Genomic DNA, 19,390 nt, shown 5'->3' with positions numbered 1-19,390 from the left:
CTGACAGTGCTTTTCTAGCTTAAAGCTGCTTAATGTATTAAGTGGAAAAGCTGTGTGGATACTTTGGAATGTAATGTATTGCTGTCAAAATTCAACCAATATCATTGTCAATATCAGTTCATGTCACGTTTTAATCTTTCGACTCGTCACTATTTAACTTCGTGACTGTGAAAGTACAACTGCTATCAGAGCAACCTTAACATTGCTAACACTGTGCTTTCCTTGAAAATAGGATCTTCATTTATGTACAGAACACCTTAAATTTGTAATTAGGTCTACCTTATCCATCAGCCATGCCTCAAAATACAGCTGGGGATGAAAGAGGTAGCTATAAGGCAATACCTTCGAACAATACGGACACCACAACAAAGCACCCACACTGACTAGGTGCCAAGATCTGACTGAATGCCTTAGTGCCGTAGCTAACCAGGCAAGCACTTCTGTCCAGCCGCCTACACACCTCTCACTGAAAACGAAACCAGCTCAGGCTGCCAGTGCGCCGTGACCAGCTCTTCGTCAGTGGCTGCAGCCCGCAGCAGAGTGGACGAGACTAAGTTAATGACAGGCCGTTAGTCCCCGGCACTCGGCTTCCCGAAGACAGCGAGATTTCCCGGATAGCCGCGATTACAGTTAGGCCTACAACATTCCAGCTAGTGAGCGGCCTACTCGGGCAACTGAGCAAGCACTTCTTCTCAGACCTTTACAAACGACAGCTGGAACAGTCACACGTAACTTGTCAAAACAGGCAACTGAAGCTGGGTGAAATGTAACACACCGCGCTTTTTTTCTCTACCGGCAGGCTAACCCACCTTGTGTAAAGTTAGCCCTGTCAGGTAGGAAAAAGTAGGTGCACATGTGCAGGGAAAAGAGTGAAGTGTAAGGTCGGGGGAAGCTTTAGCGTACTGTATGTGTTCACATTGTAATTAGCTTGCTAGTTCCACGTGCATGTGTTATTAATGTATTGCCCCAAACACAACGTAGTAAAAGAGTCAGCAGCATTAAACGCCTGAGAATCACTGTGATAGGTTTTATTAACATCGCAACGGCAGGAAGAAAGGAAATATAACGTATATATTCAGTAGTTACGTCACAATAGGCTTTGGTAATAAGCAGGATAATGGCATTGTAGACAACACTGGAGCCGTTTATGTCATTACAATTACACAGTCATTGGTGTTCGCTTATCATTGTAAAAAAGCTAAACTCAGGCAATTAAACCAGTGTGTAGTCAAAATACATTAAACGAAGTCAAACGTAGTAAAGTACAATTATAAAAGATTCATTTTTCTCGGTAAGATAAGGTAAAACCCTATTCTGCTGTTAACCCTACAACAGGAGAAGGAGCAGGTGATAAAGCCATTAGTCATAGGAGGCAGGAAGGTGGCATTAACGTCGCTGCCGAGATGACAGCTTCATTCGAGCAGCAGCAGCACAAGTGAAGACCTAACGAATGCCATTTTCAGGATACATATAAATGTATTCTCCTTAAGCCCCGTTTTCCAGCAGAATCGTATCATGACAGAAGAGACTAACGTTACATGCAATATTGTAAAGGTAGGCAGACCAGACTACGTACCCGAAATCCTGATCCATAGATTTGAAGAAGAATTTGTAGCTGTTGACCGGACGGTTGTTGAGGACATTTTTAAAATCTGCCAAAGTTACCTTGTCTGGAGCGACTGACAGTTTCACCAAATAAGGAGTTTCCTCCTCGTCTATATGGTAAATAATTTTAGTCTCCGCCATGAGAATATGGAGGGAACAATCACCGGAGAACAGTGAGTGTTCCTGCCCTACAAGGATATAGCGAAAAACAAGTGCTATGAAATAAGGTCCTCAGATTAATAAAACGAAACATGTAACGCGATCGAGGAAAGGAATGAACCGCCTCTTTGTCGCTGGAGGTTGAAAGGCAGACATTATGGAAGCCTGGTAGGCATCTAATGCAGTCAGATGGGTTTCAGTGTGCGGACGTTGTGCAGCTTGTGTGCTGAAACAGGAAGGGAAGGTTCACAGCCTTCAGAGAATCAGCCGGGAACACGGTTTTTTTTCTGAGCCGTTTCTGTGTCTAGTGCTGCCACCATGAGGCCTTAAAATGGCTCTGGGTTATATTGTGGGGATATGACAATAGGTCAACGTTCCCAACTCCAGAGGCCGGTGGTTTTGTGCTTTCTCAGTCTTGTAATATTGCTGCGTCCAAACCACGTAATGCCATATTAAATAGTATATGCCACCATCAGAAGCCAATTAATTCGTTTAGTATGTATATTATAGTAATATCCTCAGGTATGTAAACCCCTGCACTGGCATTTCCTTCGAAATCGAGGCTATTAATAGTCCAGACTTTGCAGCTTGCACTTTTCTGGAAAGGCTTTACAGTGTAGTCGATTGTGCTCCGTCACTCCAGAGTCAGTTCCACTGCTCCACAGCCCAGTGCTGGGGTATTTTATCTTCCTCTACCTGAAACTTGGGCATGCTGTGTCCAAAGTCTGACCCCAGGGCCAAAAGCTTTTAGTGTGTTAGAAGCAGCCAGTATGTTACAGGTTTTCCTTTCACCTGATGGTGGCAGCAGCGCCATTAAATTACATTGGTAACGAAGTTAGCTAAAATGTAAATTTCCAGTATCATTTACGATGTTCCTGCGCATGTGTAGTCCAAATTAGTATTCTGGTTCAAATTGGGTGGTGACACTGCACCTTTATTTACTATCTGATATGTAGATAAGACTACAGACATAAATCACAAGCTTAACATTGAGAACCAGTCATTTTGGCGAGATCCTCAACAAATGTGTGTGGATCCTATGTCAAAAGACTATAATGAATGTAATATCAAGAAACATGAAACAAAGCCTGGACGTTATAATAAATATTCAGGAGGAGAGAAAGCAGAGAAACTAAAGCAATAGCATCTTCCCAGATCTCACCGTACTTACTTCTTATCAGAGCAAATCAGCAGTTCAGTAAATATTAATCCTTTAAAGCTGGACAAAAACATGGTTATTTATGCTGTCAGTCCGTTCCGTTAATTTAATAAGGTGATTTAATAAAGTCGTTGCAATAATAATTTGTCTCACAAAATGTGTTTTGAACAAGTAAACACTTCAATAGGAATATGCTTAAAAAATTTTCTTATTTAATTTATTCAGTTTTTTCCAGCTCCATGGCTGACTGTCAAATGGGTCTCTACCCCTACATAGTGCGCAATGTGAGTTGTGAAAATATGGGTTCTCTACCCAAGTACTGTCAGTACTGTGCAAAAGTCTCAGGCAAATGGAGAAAATGAACTGTAAAGCTATTTTTATGGGTAGTTAGATTTTATTTGTTCAAGAAAAATACAAAGATTAGAATGAATACAAATAAACAAAAACATTGTGATTAAATTTGTATTAGCTTAGCAATTGCCAAACAACTCCCCAATGAAGTCCAGTATTTAGAGTCACCAACCAAATTCCTTCATTGAATTACGTCAGGCAAGCAGGTGATGGAATTTAATATTTGCACGTAATAGCTGGAGCACAGTAAGAAGTCTTTTTCTTCTAACTATCAGCAGCTTTCTAAAAATTATGTTTTACTGTAATTATGTTTATTTGTATTTACTTTAATGTTATATAGTGCTTTTACTGGCAATGGTATTTAATACACTGTTTAGGGCAGAAGCCATTCTTTCATGATCTAGTGTACTACATAGGAAGTAGGGAGTTGAGATTCAGTTCATGTCTTCTTGATCAGAAATCAGAGGTGCTGTTAATACTTGTGAAAATACATTTGTGTGAACTACACTTCAGTCGTACGCATCTAATTACATAAAATGCCTGCCTTAAAAATGGATTAGCAAAAAGAAATGTTTTGCAGGGTGAGCAAACATCTTGCATTGTAATCTACTCTACAGATGGTGCCCCTGTGAAATATTTCCCAGTGACTAGACATTCCTGTCATAGATGGTCATAAGTTCCTGGGAAGTGTGAAATCTGGAGGCAGCATGAGATCCAAACCAACTGTATTATAAGAGGAAGCTGTGGATAAGATTTAATTATGTGTTTGGATTATTTATAATAGGATTTCATTATGAAATATCTACATTTCTCAACAGCTTTCTTTGCTTGCAGAAATACTGTGCAGTTCACATTGTGGGCAGAAGCATTAGCCCTGAATCACAGTCATCTTACACTGAGTATATGGAACACAAACAGAATGATAAATTACATTTAATGTCTTCAATTATTTTGTGGTTTACTTTTTTTTCTTTTTAGTTTTTGTTGCCCTCTAGAGGTGATCTTCCTTCCACACTTCAGTAATGTAACCTTTTTTGTAGGCCAGAACTGATTCAAAGATGACTACCAACAACGCAGCTACTCGTTATGAATTAAGATCCAAAGGCATTGCTCACATTTCCTGACTCACTCCATTTCACGTTGTCTTTATCATCTCTCCTTACATAACAGGGCCAAAGAGAGCAGCGTTCAGGATTTGTGATATTACTGAAGTACATCCCAGATGCAGTCTTATCCTAAGACTGACCTTTGACAAAGTGATTAGAATTTTCAGACACTTTTCCACTGTAAACTGCAAAGACAGAGATAGGTGATTTCAGGCATCAGTTGGTTTGGGTTCATTGTTTAATAATTCTTAATTAAATTAATTATTCATATTCTTTATTTTCTTGCATTATATTTATTTCCCTTTGGTCAATTTTTCTAATATGTACATGGTTTTATGTACCAAAAATGTCATGTAATATGTGAATTACAATTTATTGTGAATTGGTGCAGTCAAAGATCATATATAAGGTAAACTAAGATGATGCATGCCTTATATAAGTCAATGGTGCAAAAAATAGTGCAGTTCCTTTGTGTGTCATTCACTTTGCCCCTCCTCTATGTCCTGGGGCAAATATAACTATTTATTACAATCAGCTCATCAGAAAATGTGTTTAAATAAAAATATTATGTTCAAAATAGCCACAAGACCCTAGCAATCACAAACATAGCCACAGTTTTGCTGTAATCATGAAGGGGGAAATACAATGGGTAGAATTTCCCACTGGTGTGAATAGGTTGGTATTATTATTATTGGTAAGCCTTTTATTAATGCAATGTTTTTGACATTTTGCTTTTATTACTTGTTTGAGCAGACCAGAGAAAAATTACATCATCAGTACCCATAACAATTCATGCCATTTGAAGAAACAGTACACCAGGAGCCACATGGCAATTAAGTGTCCATTTAAAAATGAGTTGGATAGTGTGATTGCAGCATTACAGTCTATCCAGCTGGTTCCTCCTATTTTCTCAGTATTAAATCAATGCATTACAGTTACTGAGGAAATAAGAATAACTGGGTGTCAAACTGGCCATTGACGTTTCTCATTACAAAAGCCCCAAACATATTTTTTTTTCTGTCAGAACACAGCTCTAGTTTCCAATGACATTAAAATGTGGTTGAAATTACACGAAAATACAATACAAGCTACAACAGCATTACTGAAGCTGAATAATTGGCATTTTTTATGTGTCCCAGGCTGCCTTTAGCGCAGTTTCATAAGCGTTCAGTTTCAGATGGCTTCACAGCTTCTGACAGCTATGGCCACAAAGCTTTAAGCTAATACATCTTCTGCCAGTGAAATATTCAAAAACCAACAGTAACAAGGGGAGCAGTTACACAGAAAGCACCAAAAAGCAGGAAATGAGAGTAGCCACAAAGAATAAACAAGAGCACACACCAATTAAACAGAAAGGTTGGGAAAACAAATGGGCTAACTCCAGCAAAGGGTGACAGGAAGGCAGAGGTTATTAAGGTCTGCAAAAAAACAAGACAAGATAAGTATTCTGTGGATGAGATGGAGAAGCTATCTGGTCAAAAGACTTTCTACAAGTAATGGTTAGATAAGTGGTAACTAGTGAAAAGACTAAAAAATGCTGAACAAAGAATCACTGTCTAGGTGTTTATTCTTTAAGCTTTAGCCTTGTTAAATGTCTTTTAATCATCCAAAAATAACCAGTCGATAAAGCAACATACACTACATGAAAGGCAATTTGAAAGTCTGTAGGCTATATGTCAGAATAATGTATTTAAACATATGCAAATACAGTAAGCACAGGATACTTGAATTTATATCGTCTTACCAATGCTGAAAAATAGGTCCCACTTCTACAGTAAAAGTATTCTGGGTTCTATTTAGAACGATTTCAAGTTGAACACTTGAACTTGAATACTTGTTTCATTATGCCAGTAATAAGCATATTAGGCCATTAATAAACAGCTTAAATACACTACAAAACTACACAGCAATATGTCAAAAAATATTCAAACAAACATTGAAAAATGAAAAACAGATGGATTAGAACAAAGCTTAACTACTGTGGAGCTTTAGTTGGAAAAAAAAGTTACAGTATGACTCAAGGCACAAGCTTTAGCATTTTTATCAAGGTTTTATCTGAAGCTCATTAATTAATAAGTGCAGCTCTGTATGGCATTGCCCTAATATATCTGTGCATTATCACACAGGAAAATGCTAGTTTTGTTTGAGTTCTTAAAGACAAAGATATGGCATATTGCGCAGTCCATGCAGACCATGAAATAAATGTTTAAGGCAATCAATGGCTTTGCTTTAACAGCACATCAAAGGCACTGACATTTGTTTTTGAAGGTGCAAGATAGAATAGTACCCTGGAAAGTATATCACTAATGTGTGTGGTCCATTGTGTAATACATTAAGCCTGCTGTTGATGCTGCAGCACCACAGAGTCGTTGATCCAAAGATAAGTCTGTACTCCTTCCGGCAGTGAAGCCCCACGACAGCAGTTTATGCGAACCTGAAACAGCAAAGACTGAAACAGCACACTTATAGACAGATACACCAACTCCTCTGTGGTCTCCTCTACTCTCTTCAACGCATTCTTTTTTTATCCTTTCTTCTTATTCTTCTGCAGTATCTGCCTCTGGACCAGCCAGGGGCCAGCTTGTCTCTCACTTCCAGGACAACTTCTCCATCTCTGCAAATGATAATGAGGTGAGAAGTACAAAAAAAACCCAAAACATTTATTTCGGCCTGGATGACATGATAGACTGGGATCAGCAAAAATGACCAGTGTTTTTTAACCTAATCAGTAATTGCTGCATCTGTGTCATGCTATTGATTACAAAGGTCAAACATTTTGATGTGTTTCCTTGTCCAACTTGTTGGCTCAATAGTCAATGTAAGCCGACAGGCAAAAGGAATTCAGCAACTGCCTAATGATTTCTATTAAATCTGTTTTGGGTTAACAAAACTAAATAGGCATTGGCCTCTTATCAATTGCAGCACAAAATGATTCCCAGGTCCATACTGCTGTTTCGTGCAAGTGTGGACTTGTGAGATTATTACGGTTTCTTTTTCCATCTGCTGTGCCGGTAAATTAGAACCACGAAATCCTCAAAAAAGATTCACACATTAGTGGCTCAGCAATGGCTAACAGGCTAGAAATTCTCTGTATCCTCTAAATGAGTGAACATCAGTTAGCTCGAACAGAGTCTGTTCTACTTTGGGTGGAAACCATAGCCTGCTAACTAAAATTACACTAGTGTTAAACTAGCCCAGCAGGCTACAACTCAAAACAGTACAGAAGAGGTTAGATTTCAGTTTTCTGTCACTCCAGCTCCAGTCACTCGGCTTCTACACTCAGACATAAGGACATGAGTTTTTATTATCTACATTTGTAACAGCAGAGCACCAGTTAGAGGGAACAGAACCTGCACCATGGTGTTTGGATCTGTAGGCCACTAAATATACTAACAAGGCTAGAGAGCATTAGCCTTGCTCTAAATATTAATTATATTATTATTATTATTTATACTAATATTATTTTTGACAGGGGTCCCTCCAACTTCAGCAGCTCGACTTCACTTCCTCAGATTTGCCTCATTTAAACTTGATTCACTTTAGTGTTTCTAAGAAAGCCAAATACAGTAGCTTTGTGATGGAATATTTATTTTTTTTACCTCTGTCCAAGTCAATAACTTTAGGAGAGCAAAGTTTGGACATCTCCGCCTCTTTCAGAAGGTTGTTTTTAAAGTCTAAGAGAGAATGGAGAATAGAGTATTAGTCACTGTCCAAGTTATAGCAGCATGGATGGACAGTCCGATAAACTCACCAAGCTTAGTATCCTCCTGGTTGCACGTCTTCTCCTCTGGGACGCATCTCTCTATGTCCTTGATCATAGAAACCTGTCCCCTGCATGAGCAGTTCAAGCCTGTATGTACCTTTTGGAACTTTTTGATTTTTCATTTCTATTGACTGATTGTCACTTTTTCATTTCTTTTGACTCTTGTCACTGACAACTTCAGGTACTCACATGTATTTCACAATGGGTAGTTGTGGTTTTGCAGCTGTGCGTGGATCATATTCCAAACCTAAAATAAGATGTAGACTGACATCAAAATGTAAATACATTCATAGCCAAAAGGAAAAAAATATAAATTCTCAAGATGATCAGTCTGAGGAGGCTGCTAACCTCGACTCTTCCATTGTCGGGTGAGGAAGATGATGGCCAGCAAAATGATGGCCAGCAGGAGAAGTGTGGCCAGGATGTAGCCCAGCTGGTGCAGTAAGTGACCTCGCTGCTCCGGCAAGATGACGTTGATAACACGAGGCGGTACCTCCACCTCATTTGTGACTACAAAGAGAACACATTACAATTGATTGGAAACTTGTAAGTATGATAAGATGTTTTTAAGCATTCTAATCAAGATTAAAATGTTTAATTCAGCTGTTTGAAATCTTAAACTGTTCTTGAACTTGGTGTCATTGTGCACCCTTTCATGAGCCACAAGAGGGCACTGCGTTCTCATAAAAATGTTTTTAGTGCGCCATGTCTATGCCAAAATATTCTGGAAAAACAATTAATGGATGAGAAAAAAAAAAAAAACACAAAATCTTTACTGCTACATAACACTAACATATTTCTGGTTCTGATGATGTGGCCAGAATACAACCAAATTGTAAATGTATAAATAAGGTAAATAAATTACCCAAAAAATGTAATTCACTAAGCTATTCAAACAATGAGACTCATACCATGATTACTCTGTCTGTGTTGAGCTTAATGCCATTTCTAGACCTTAGTATTATGGGAAAATTGTGAACTGCAGTTTGAGGAAAAATGTTGATTCTGAAAATATCTGAGCTATGTCTGGGGCAGCTGCTCAAATTTCCTTTGTTTCAGTCTGTCGTTCTGATGGGTAAAATCCTTGGCCAAAATGAGGTGGAAACAACCCAGGGAAGGTGAGAAGAACCAGATGGTTGGAGTGAGAGGACTGAGCAGCTATATGCTTGTTTACCTTTACTTTACCTACGAACTGATGACTGGGTGGTTCTGAATCAGAATGAGACATGGTTGTGTTGCAATTTTGCTTTTCATGAAATTTCACGTAAAGCATAATAGTGAAATAGGAAGGTTATGTCAAGTGAAGTCAAAATTAGCAAAAAAAAATAGCAAAACAATAACATAAGAGCAACATCAGCAGAGAATAAGATTTTACTATTAATATAAAATATTATTATACGGAAAAGGCAAAAATACTGCTCATCAATGGACACCACTACCATTAGAGGCCTATCAGATTAACAATGAGAAGCAGATCTGTAAAAAACATCAAGGGTGGGCAAAAGGCTTTAAGGGAAAGGATGCAGAGGTCCCGATATGGTTAACTAAACTCCCTTGCTATTATGCTTTGAGAGGAAAATTTTAACCAAGCCATAAAAGCTCTATGCTTTTAACACTGCATCACCGATGGCCAATATTCAGTCCAATAAAACCAGAATCTGACATTATAACATGACAAGGCATTAACACAGCAAGGCAGATAAAAATATGTAGCCGATAAGCATTTAACATAAAAAAAAATGACAGAAAGAGAGAGGGAAAGTCATAAGAGGGAAGAGAGACTGTCTGGAGTCTAATATTTTGATTGAAACACTGAGCTGGGGTACAGTTTAAAGACACGTTGCTTCTGCTGAAACAGTTGGATACTGCCTCTGGCCATAATAATAAGGTGACGGAAGGATCAAAGACAGCTTTGGTCAACCACAGGAAAGAGGGAGGGAGAAAGAGAGAGAGAATGATTGGCTAGCACAAATTACACAAATTACTTGACTGCATGTCAAAAACCAACGATATGGCAGATTTTAATCTAACAATTTATTGCTAAGTAATTTACTCGATGACAGCAACACAGTTTATTTAAGTTCATTTATATTGGTGAATAATTGTGTTTATGTAATACGTCTATTTGTGTGGAAATATGTTTCATTTCAATCCTGAAAATCCATTACTTTTTTACTGTATGATATTGGTACCTTAGTTCATTACTATTTATGACAACCATGAGTTTAATGATTTTCCATCATCAACCTTTAGACCTCAAACCAAGTCAGTTCAAAATGAATACTAACAGTTCAATGTTTCTCTTCTTTTGACATACTGTCCAAAAGTTAGCAGACACATGCTCATCCAACATATTTGAAAATCAAGGGTATTAACAGGAAAATTGCGCACCCCCTCTACTTTTCTGAGAAGATTGTGATTGTGTCCAGCCACAAGAGCGTCAAGTATGGATGGTGGGTGGTCAATTCTGAATAACAAATGCCAAACCAACTCATCCCAAAGGTAGTTGGTGGTGCTCCACCACTCAAGAGAAACGCAGTTCCACTGCTCCTGCTTCAAAACTCAGTGCTGAGGCGTGTTATACCCCTCTAATTGACACCTGGAATGAGCAATGCTTTTATATGGAGCTAAATAAACTGTGCAATTGAACACTTGGGTCAGCACCTTAAAGAAACTGAATACATTCATTATAGAGTGACTGGCAGTTTTGAATATATAGTTTATGTTAGCCAAAGCACTACATCACAGGGATTACCATCAGCTAGCAAAACAAATATCAGACTAATATTTTGACTGATATGTATTTTCTGGCAGCTAAAATGATGAACAATCGCTGTTCGAAGATTTCAGAAAGATACTAACAAGTACACATTAGCTGATTAGCTTAATTACAATTACTCTTCTCTGCAATCTTCTCCACTACTATGTACTCTATTCTTTTGTGGCTCACTGTAACGGGCATAGCAGTAGTGGACTACAATTATCAGCAGGAGCTTCTGTGAGGAGGCTTCTATCGTCTCTTCAAAATGATTGCAATAAACACAGGTTGTTGTGGTTCCACTGTCATTACTCGCCTGTACCTGCCACTTCAGCCTAACCACAGCACAAAGGCCTGCTGAGAAGATGATACACCACAACCATGGCATCACTGCCAGTGCAAAATGGTCGGCTGAGATGAAGGACACATTTGTTTCTCTGCAAAGAAGTATGGACCATTCTGCATCGGTCACAGCTTTCTGCATTGTTACACAAATGACTCTATTATGAATGGCCCCCTTAAAAAGGACATATCAAGGTACCAATCTCCTTCAGACCAAATGGTTTTCAGTTGTATATCATGGGTACTTTGCTGATTAATAGCTTAGTATCCCTCTAGTTAAACAGTATTATTCTGCCCACTGAATACTGCCATTAGTATTTTTGTCAGAGACTGTGATGATGTGAAATGCAATGAAATGCACTTCACTCTTTTTCACAGCAGCCACACAAAAGCAATTTCCACCTATTTTGAGGTCCCTTAACTGCACCATACATTTTTCTTCAATAACGTTAATGTAATATATTTTCATGGAAATGTGTATGATTTCCTAAACTGGAAGTCTTTATAGGTGAGCAAGTGAACAATGAAAAAAAAGTGTTTTTATTGTGTTAAATTTTTTTTTTATTGTGGTGTATTTGTTGAAATCAGGGAAACTGCAGTTGTGCTGTCTGTGTTATCTTGGCACAACCATTTTTGTGGGGAGGTTCCCGTTTTCACTCCTTATTGCTCCCCAGCAGCTCAATACAGAGTGACAATATTTAGCCTATTTAAGCACTTAAAAGCTTTAGAGGTCTAAATGAATTTCACATTTTTTCCCATTGATTTGGCCCCACACAAACTCAACAGGTTCAAAGGGTTAACAATAGTGCATTGTTTGGCTGGTCACCTGTGTTAGCTCTAAAGATATGCATGTTACTATAACTATGGCATGAATGAGTTGGTAATGTAATTTGAGTGGTGGTGTTTTTTCAAAATTTTAGCCGTTTCACCCATTCTTCTGACTGCAATGTGTTTATCGCATAAATTCATATTACAGTGCTGAGAAAAACATAACTCATCTTGCAGCCCTAATGCTTCTTCATGTTGCAATTCCCAAAGTCTCTTTCTCTTAATCTCTCTATATATCTGTGTGTCCATCTGTCTATGTTCCAAAACCAAAAAAGTGGAAGAGTCTATTCCAGGAGATAATATGCGGTATTGCAGTATTGTTTTGCAGTCAGTAAAAACTCCTCTACAACCAGTGCCACAGAAGCTCAGCCCATGCAAGGCCAATTTGACTTCCTACAGCTGCTTGGCCTTCAACAGATTCCTTCATGGAGAGCACAGCTCATCAAGTTGGCTCCTGTCTCCAGAGCACACAGAGGAAGTAGAGCTTTTATAGAGCCAGTAATCCAGAACAGGAGCTCCTCAGGAACCATGGGATTGTCCTGATTTCATGGCCACCAGGGTGGACATAACCCAGTGTTTGGCTGTATTTAAAAGCAAATGGTGTAGCATCAGTGTCCTCTGACCTTGCAGTAAAGTGGATAGTGTTCAGAACCTCTTAAACACAAGAGCCAAGCTTTGTATCACTGATTTACCCAATGTGTATTGCTGGATTTTCTTCCACGAGAAGAAACATAAATTTGTCTCTATTGAAGTAAAATCTTTTTGCAATATTACCTTGTAGACTATGTTGTATTCAGTGCTTTAACTTTTGATACGTCCGTTTCAATTCTTTATGTAGGCTAAAGGCCAAGTTACACCAGACATGTTTCTGAAGCATTGCTTAACCATCCATCGGACAGAACAAATACACTTTCATTTTAATCAATGTTTTGCCCCATACTGGGCTAAATGTACCTCTTCTGTCCAATATACACTGCTCAAAAAAATATAGGGAACACTTAAACAACACAATATAATGAAGTAAATCAAACGTCTGTGAAATCAAACTGTCCATTTAGGAAGCAACACTAATTGACAATCAATTTCACATGCTGTTGTGCAAATGGAATAGACAACAGGTGGAAATCTGCCACCTCATCAGGAGCATGCCCAGGCGTTGTAGGGAGTTCATACAGGCACATGGAGGCCACATACAATACTGAGCCTAATTTTTACTTGTTTTAAGGACATTACATCAAAGTTGGATCAGCCTGTAGTGTGTTTTTCCACTTTAATTGTGTGTGTGACTCCAAATCCAGGCCTTAATAAATTTGATTTCCATTAATGATTTTTGTGTGATTTTGTTGTCAGCACATTCAACTTTGTACAGAACAAAGTATTCAATGAGAATATTTCATTCATTCAGATCTAGGATGTGTTATTTGAGTGTTCCCTTTATTTTTTTGATTAGTGTATATATGTATGTATGTGTATGTGTGTATGTATATATGTATATGGGTCATTCCACTAGAATGGTTCAAATTGGACTTTGACATTTTCAAATTTTTTGCTTAAATGTATCATTGATATGTATACCTCACAGTCAAACATGTAACGGGGTTGAGTGTGACGGGGTTGTGATTTTTGCACAAAATGGCCACTGCTCTACATACTGTATACCAGAGAGAGAGCACATGGCATGCATGAGATTCAGAATTAGCATATAGTTTTGAAATAAAAAAAACTTTTTTTATAAGTAATAGTTTTCTATCTTTTTTTCATGTGACGGTGTTGAGTCACTGAGTTTGGTGACCACAATATCACAAGATAAATGACCAAAATTAAATAAAAGAAGGAAGCCACTTGCCTGTCTTTGCTGTCCTGTTGTCCAAAAGACTTGAGTGATGTCACTTCTTGATGTATATGGATCATATGGATCATACCATTGTTTTTGTGGGGGAGATTCATTTGTGTTACGGGGTTGAGGGGTTACTTAGGTACAGAACTAAATAATGTGATTTTAATAAATAATTATCAATTAATTTTGAAAAATAATATCACAAACAATTAAACACAGACAGTTGTTTAGGTTGACATCAAAATATATGGACTTTTTTATAGTTGTATTTGGTATATTCTAAGTATACTTTTGTTGAAGGCCATGAGGGACATGACAAAATAGGTGGTGTCAGCAAAAATAAATAAATAAACAAAGTTCTCATAAAAAGATCAAATAAAAAAAAAAAATACACTGTATTAAAGGAGATATTTCAATGTATGTGTAAAGCTGTTAAAATATAGATTTTTGTGACCCAGTAGATAAAATACACCTAAAGAGGAGATGAGGACTCAAAATGTGCCATTTCCATGGAATGACCCATATATATATATATATATATATATATATATATATATATATATATATATATATATATATATATATATATATATATGTCCACTGCTCTGGATGGTTGACCCAAGATATTTGAAGTCATCCACCTTTACGACCTCTACTCCTTGCATCTTCACCTTTCCACCTGCCTCCCTCTCATTCACACACATGTATTCCGTCTTGTCTCTACTGACCTTCATTCCTCTCCTCTCCAGTGCAAACCTCCACCTCTCCAGATTCTCTTCCACCTGCTCTCTACTCTCACCACAGATTACAATGTCATCTGCAAACATCATGGTCCATGGAGCCTCATGCCTGACCTCATCTGTCAACCTTTCCATCACCATTGCAAACAAGAAGGGGCTCAAAGCTGATCCCTGATGTAACCCTACCTTCACCTTGAAACCATTTGTCACTCCAACTGCACACCTCACCACTGTCTCACTATCCTCATACATGTCCTGCACCACCCTAACATACTTTTCAGCTACACCTGACTTCCTCACACAGTACCACAGTTCCTCTCTTGGCAACCTATCAAATGCCTTCTCTAGATCCACAAAGACACAATGTAGCTCCTTCTGACCTTCTCTGTACTTCTCTACCAACACTCTCAACGCAAAAATTGCATCTGTGGTACTCTGGTTCTGGGCATGAAACCAAACTGCTGCTCACTGGTCTCTCGCCTTAGCCTTGCTTCAACAACTCTTTCCCATACCTTCATGGTATGGCTCATCAACTTTATACCTCTGTAGTTACTGCAGCTCTGCACATCACCCTTGTTCTTAAAAATGGGGACCAGTACACTGCTTCTCCACTCATCAGGCATCCTCTCACTCTCCAGGATTTTGTTAAACAACCTGGTTAAAAAGTCCACTGCCTTCTCTCCTAAACATCTCCATACCTCCACAGGTATGTCATCTGGACCAACTGCTTTTCCATTCTTCATCCTTTTTAAAGCTGCTCTCACTTCCACCTTACTAATTCTCTGCACTTCCTGATCCACCATCTCTCCCCCCATTGTCCTCCTCTCTCTCTCTCTCTCTCTCGTGTTCCTCATTCATTAGTCTTCAAAGTACTCCTTCCATCTACTCAACACTCTCTGTTCACTCACTAGTACATTTCCCTCTCTATCCTTTATCAGCCTAACCTGCTGTACATCCTTTCCAGCTCTATCTCTCTGTTTAGCCAAACGATACAAGTCCTTTACTCCTTCTTTACTGTCCAGCCTCTCATACAGGTCATCATAGGCCTGAGTCTTTGCCTTTGCCACCATTCTTTTCGCTATGCGACTAGCCTCACAATACTCCTGCCTACTTCCTTCATCTCTCTGGTTATCCCACTTTTTCTTAGCTGCCTTCTTCTTCTGAATACTCTCCTGGACTTCCTCATTCCACCACCAACTTTCCTTGTCTTCTTTCCTTGTCTTCTTTCCTCTGCATCCATCTACTAAAGGATGTTAAAAGTTTTTTTTAAATGAAATGTATATGATTAGATCTATATTTACCACATTTGGCAGACACTCTTATCCAGTACAATTTGATATTACACAGGTAGGCAAAGGTAGTGTTAGGAGTCTTGCCAAAGGACTCCTGGGTATAGTATAAGGTGCTAACCCAAAGGGGGATTGAACCCCAGTCTACAGCATAGAAGGCAGAGGTGTTACCCACTACACTTTACCCACCACATATAACCTATAACACAAGCTTGAGCTTGATGTTTATCCTCATTCTCACTGCAATGCTTCATATATGCTGTTTAACCAGAGCTGCATCTGAAAAATTACTCAATCTTCCTTTCTGATCTGTTTGCCTTGATTTTGATCTGATTGGCAAACTGTCAGTCATGTAGGGCCACATTCTAGTAATCTTTGCAAACATATTTAGTGAGACCATATAGACACATAAAAAGCACTGAAAGCAGATATGGGTGTACTTAATTTTTCCACATACGAAAATGGCATTACTGTTTATTTCAATTATATAGATGACAAAAATATTCATTCTAAGTCACTTCTTAAATTATAGCACCTTTATCCATCAACAATGTTTCAATGAAAATTTGATATTTGTACCTCTACATGCGCTGAAAAAGTCTAAACTTCTAATGGGGTGTACTTACTTCTTCACACGACTGCACGTGACCTGCTCCGAAAAACGGTCAACATGAGGTTTAAACTGTGTGATAAATGCTACATAGCGTTGTTTCACTGTCAATCTTCCCTTCAGAACAGCAAATTGGGCCATGTTTAAATGATTTATTTAACGTGAAGAGTTTGTATAAAAGTTTGATAAGAAAATCTGAGGTGTTAATGCATAGAGGAACGTTACATTTTTTTTTTTCAGATCAAGCTACTTCCTACCTCAAATGTAAATCTTCTATATCTTTACAGTTGCAGGGTTCCAACTGTCACACATTGACCATGAGATTCAATTTGGTCTAATCTCACACTCTCATGCTAAGCTCAGCAATTCTTATGCATGTTTACAAAATGACCTAATGATGAATTTGTAAGGCTCTTCACATTTTCTACCACTGCTCAGGTTCCACTAATTAAATACACTTTGGACCTGCAGTGGCAGTTTACTTGAATGAAGATTTCATATTAGCAGATTAGATTGGGGCTGAAACCACTATATTAGCAGTTTCATTCACTTTTCTTTCTGTAGGTAAATACATTCAGGTTGGAGCACAGTGAGATGAGAATAGCATGGACAAAACCAGCTCAATGACTGTCATTTTTGGTTTAGCATGAGAGCATGTCTACAGCTGAATCTCAAATGGCTCCTTACGCCCTATGTAGTGAGCTGCACAGGTCATAAAGGGATTCTACACCAAAACAGTGAACTAAGTGTTAGATATAATATTGTTAGAAATAATATTGCGCAGCTTTGACTGATTATAAACAGCTTTTATTTGGACATTTAATGCACTGTTTGTGTGGATAGGCCATTATATAATGATCTACGTAGTGTGCACTACATAGTGAGTAGAAAGCCATTTGAGATTGAGTCGCTACTTTGCCTAACTCTGTTCAAATAGTTGTTATTGTAGGGCAACTACAGCCCATGAGACATCATATAAAAAGCAAGCTCAGGTAGATAATGACACCTTAAAGCTCTGTGCTTAAACACATAGGATAGCTTGCCAACTGAGCAGAGAAGAGTGCAAAATACATATGTAATTACTGCAGAACAACACGGCCATTTTGTTACAGGTCAAACACAGTCAGTGGTAACATACATCCACCTGTTTCTTTGTTAGTCCCCTTTTACCCTGTTCTTCAGTGGTCAGGACCCCTATGGATCCTCACAGAGCAGAATCTATTTGGGTGGATCATTCTCAGCACTGCAGTAACACTGATGTGATGATGGTGTGTTAGTGTGTGTTGTGCTGGTCTGAGTGGATTACACACAGCAGTGCTGCTGGAGTTTTAAACACTGTGTCCACTTACTGTCCACTCTATTAGAGACACTCCAACCTTGTCAGTCCACCTTGGAGATGTAAAGTCAGAGACAGCTGCACAGTTTGTGTTGGACATCCTGTAGTCCTTCATCAGTGGTCACAGGACACTGCCCACAGGATGCTGTTGGCTGGATATTTTTGGTTGGTGGACTATTCTCAGTCCAGCAGTGACACTGAGGTGTTTTAAAACTCCAGCAGCACTGCTGTGTCTGATCCACTCAGAACAGCACAACACACACTTACACAACCACCACGTCAGTGTTACTGCAGTGCTGAGAATGAACCACCACCCAAATAGTACCTTCTCTGTGAGGGTCTATGTGGGTCCTGACCAATCAAGAACAGGGTAAAATGGGGCTAACAAAGTATGCAGAGAAACAGATGGACTACAGTCTGTAACTGTAGAACTACAAAGTGCACCTTTATCGTAAGTGGAGCTGATAAAATGGACAATGAGCATAGAAACAAGGAGGTGATCATAATCTCAGACCTGGTGTAACTTCCCAGGGACCCTTAGCCAGAGTTAACAAGTTAGCATGTTTTTATTATCATGCAAGTCAAAACCATTAACAGAAAAACTTGTCACTTGTTCATGACTACATGTGCAAAATTAACACAGGCTGAGAAAACCTGGCTTACAGGGCTTGGGGATGTGATTTCATAGCAGTGTTTTATGGTTAATCCACCATTGTTGAAGGGTTTGTCAGACTAGGCTCGTTTAGAGTAGTTGAAAAACACTTGTGCCTGCTTTTCTTGATTTTGGTTGATCTCTAGCTTATGGGCTCACTAAGTATGATTGCAAAGTATGTTGCATGTGGATCAACACTACTAACAGATAACTGATCACAGCAAAATCAAAGAAAACAGCCCGGAAAGGAGAGTTTAGTCAGCTGTTCGGTTACAGTTCTGATTAAACACTGCATATGAAACGTCACAGAGATGGTGCGGATAAACATGAAGCTCAAAATCATTTTATAGGGCTAATTGCAGATGTTATGGAATAAAACTTTCAGCTTCAAACTTTCATCACGTTTGAAAGCATACGTGCTAACTTAAGCTAACTTCACAAAAAGCTCACTGGCGTCAGGATGAAACAAACAAGCAAATCTCAAAACAAAAGCAGCTATGAGGTCTGAGATGAAGTACGTTGTGAGTGAGCAAGTAATGTTAGCTGAGCTGCCAGATGACTAGCGTATACTTGTCTGTGTCTCTTAAACATTTTAGATTGACTGCCTTCAGAGTCTTCTCCATCTTTAAATATGCCAGTGGCTGAGTGAATAATGTTAAATCCACCCATGGCCCAGTGAAATTTGGCCAAATCTGCAGTAGCGGAGCCAAAGATGTCAGTAGGATAAGTTAAAAGTGCCAGTGGCTGGGGGAAATAACCAGTTGTAACCTGTACATGGGCCTCGAGTGACTTAAAACTTTAGACCTCTTTATAGGAACAGGCATATAAGCCTCACAACAGCAAAAAAACTGTCTG

General features: G+C 38.7%; 2 protein-coding genes across 3 annotated transcripts in view; both read right to left on the bottom strand.

The window, feature by feature from the left end:
* Window positions 1-2,002, bottom strand: part of dvl1b (dishevelled segment polarity protein 1b) — a 48,791-nt gene extending 46,789 nt beyond the window's left edge. For both annotated transcript variants that reach the window (XM_017682900.2, XM_017682903.2), the window contains exon 1: window positions 1,577-2,002. In XM_017682900.2, the coding sequence (XP_017538389.1) occupies window positions 1,577-1,746 (170 nt within the window). In that variant the 5' untranslated portion in view covers window positions 1,747-2,002. The remainder of the gene's footprint in view (window positions 1-1,576) is intronic.
* A 2,846-nt stretch (window positions 2,003-4,848) lies between these two features.
* mxra8a (matrix-remodelling associated 8a) overlaps window positions 4,849-19,390 on the bottom strand; it is a 30,271-nt gene continuing 15,729 nt past the window's right edge. Inside the window, exons 6-10 of the mRNA XM_017682914.2 lie at window positions 8,492-8,653; window positions 8,333-8,390; window positions 8,132-8,211; window positions 7,980-8,054; window positions 4,849-6,994 (exon numbers count right to left, since the gene is read on the bottom strand). Of these exons, the coding sequence (XP_017538403.1) occupies window positions 6,969-6,994; window positions 7,980-8,054; window positions 8,132-8,211; window positions 8,333-8,390; window positions 8,492-8,653 (401 nt within the window). The 3' untranslated portion in view covers window positions 4,849-6,968. The remainder of the gene's footprint in view (window positions 6,995-7,979; window positions 8,055-8,131; window positions 8,212-8,332; window positions 8,391-8,491; window positions 8,654-19,390) is intronic.

This window comes from Pygocentrus nattereri, chromosome 21, assembly GCF_015220715.1.
Source record: "Pygocentrus nattereri isolate fPygNat1 chromosome 21, fPygNat1.pri, whole genome shotgun sequence".
Classification (NCBI taxonomy): domain Eukaryota; kingdom Metazoa; phylum Chordata; class Actinopteri; order Characiformes; family Serrasalmidae; genus Pygocentrus; species Pygocentrus nattereri.
The sequence above is the reverse complement of the archived record's forward strand: the minus strand, read 5'-3'. Positions and strand labels throughout refer to the sequence as shown.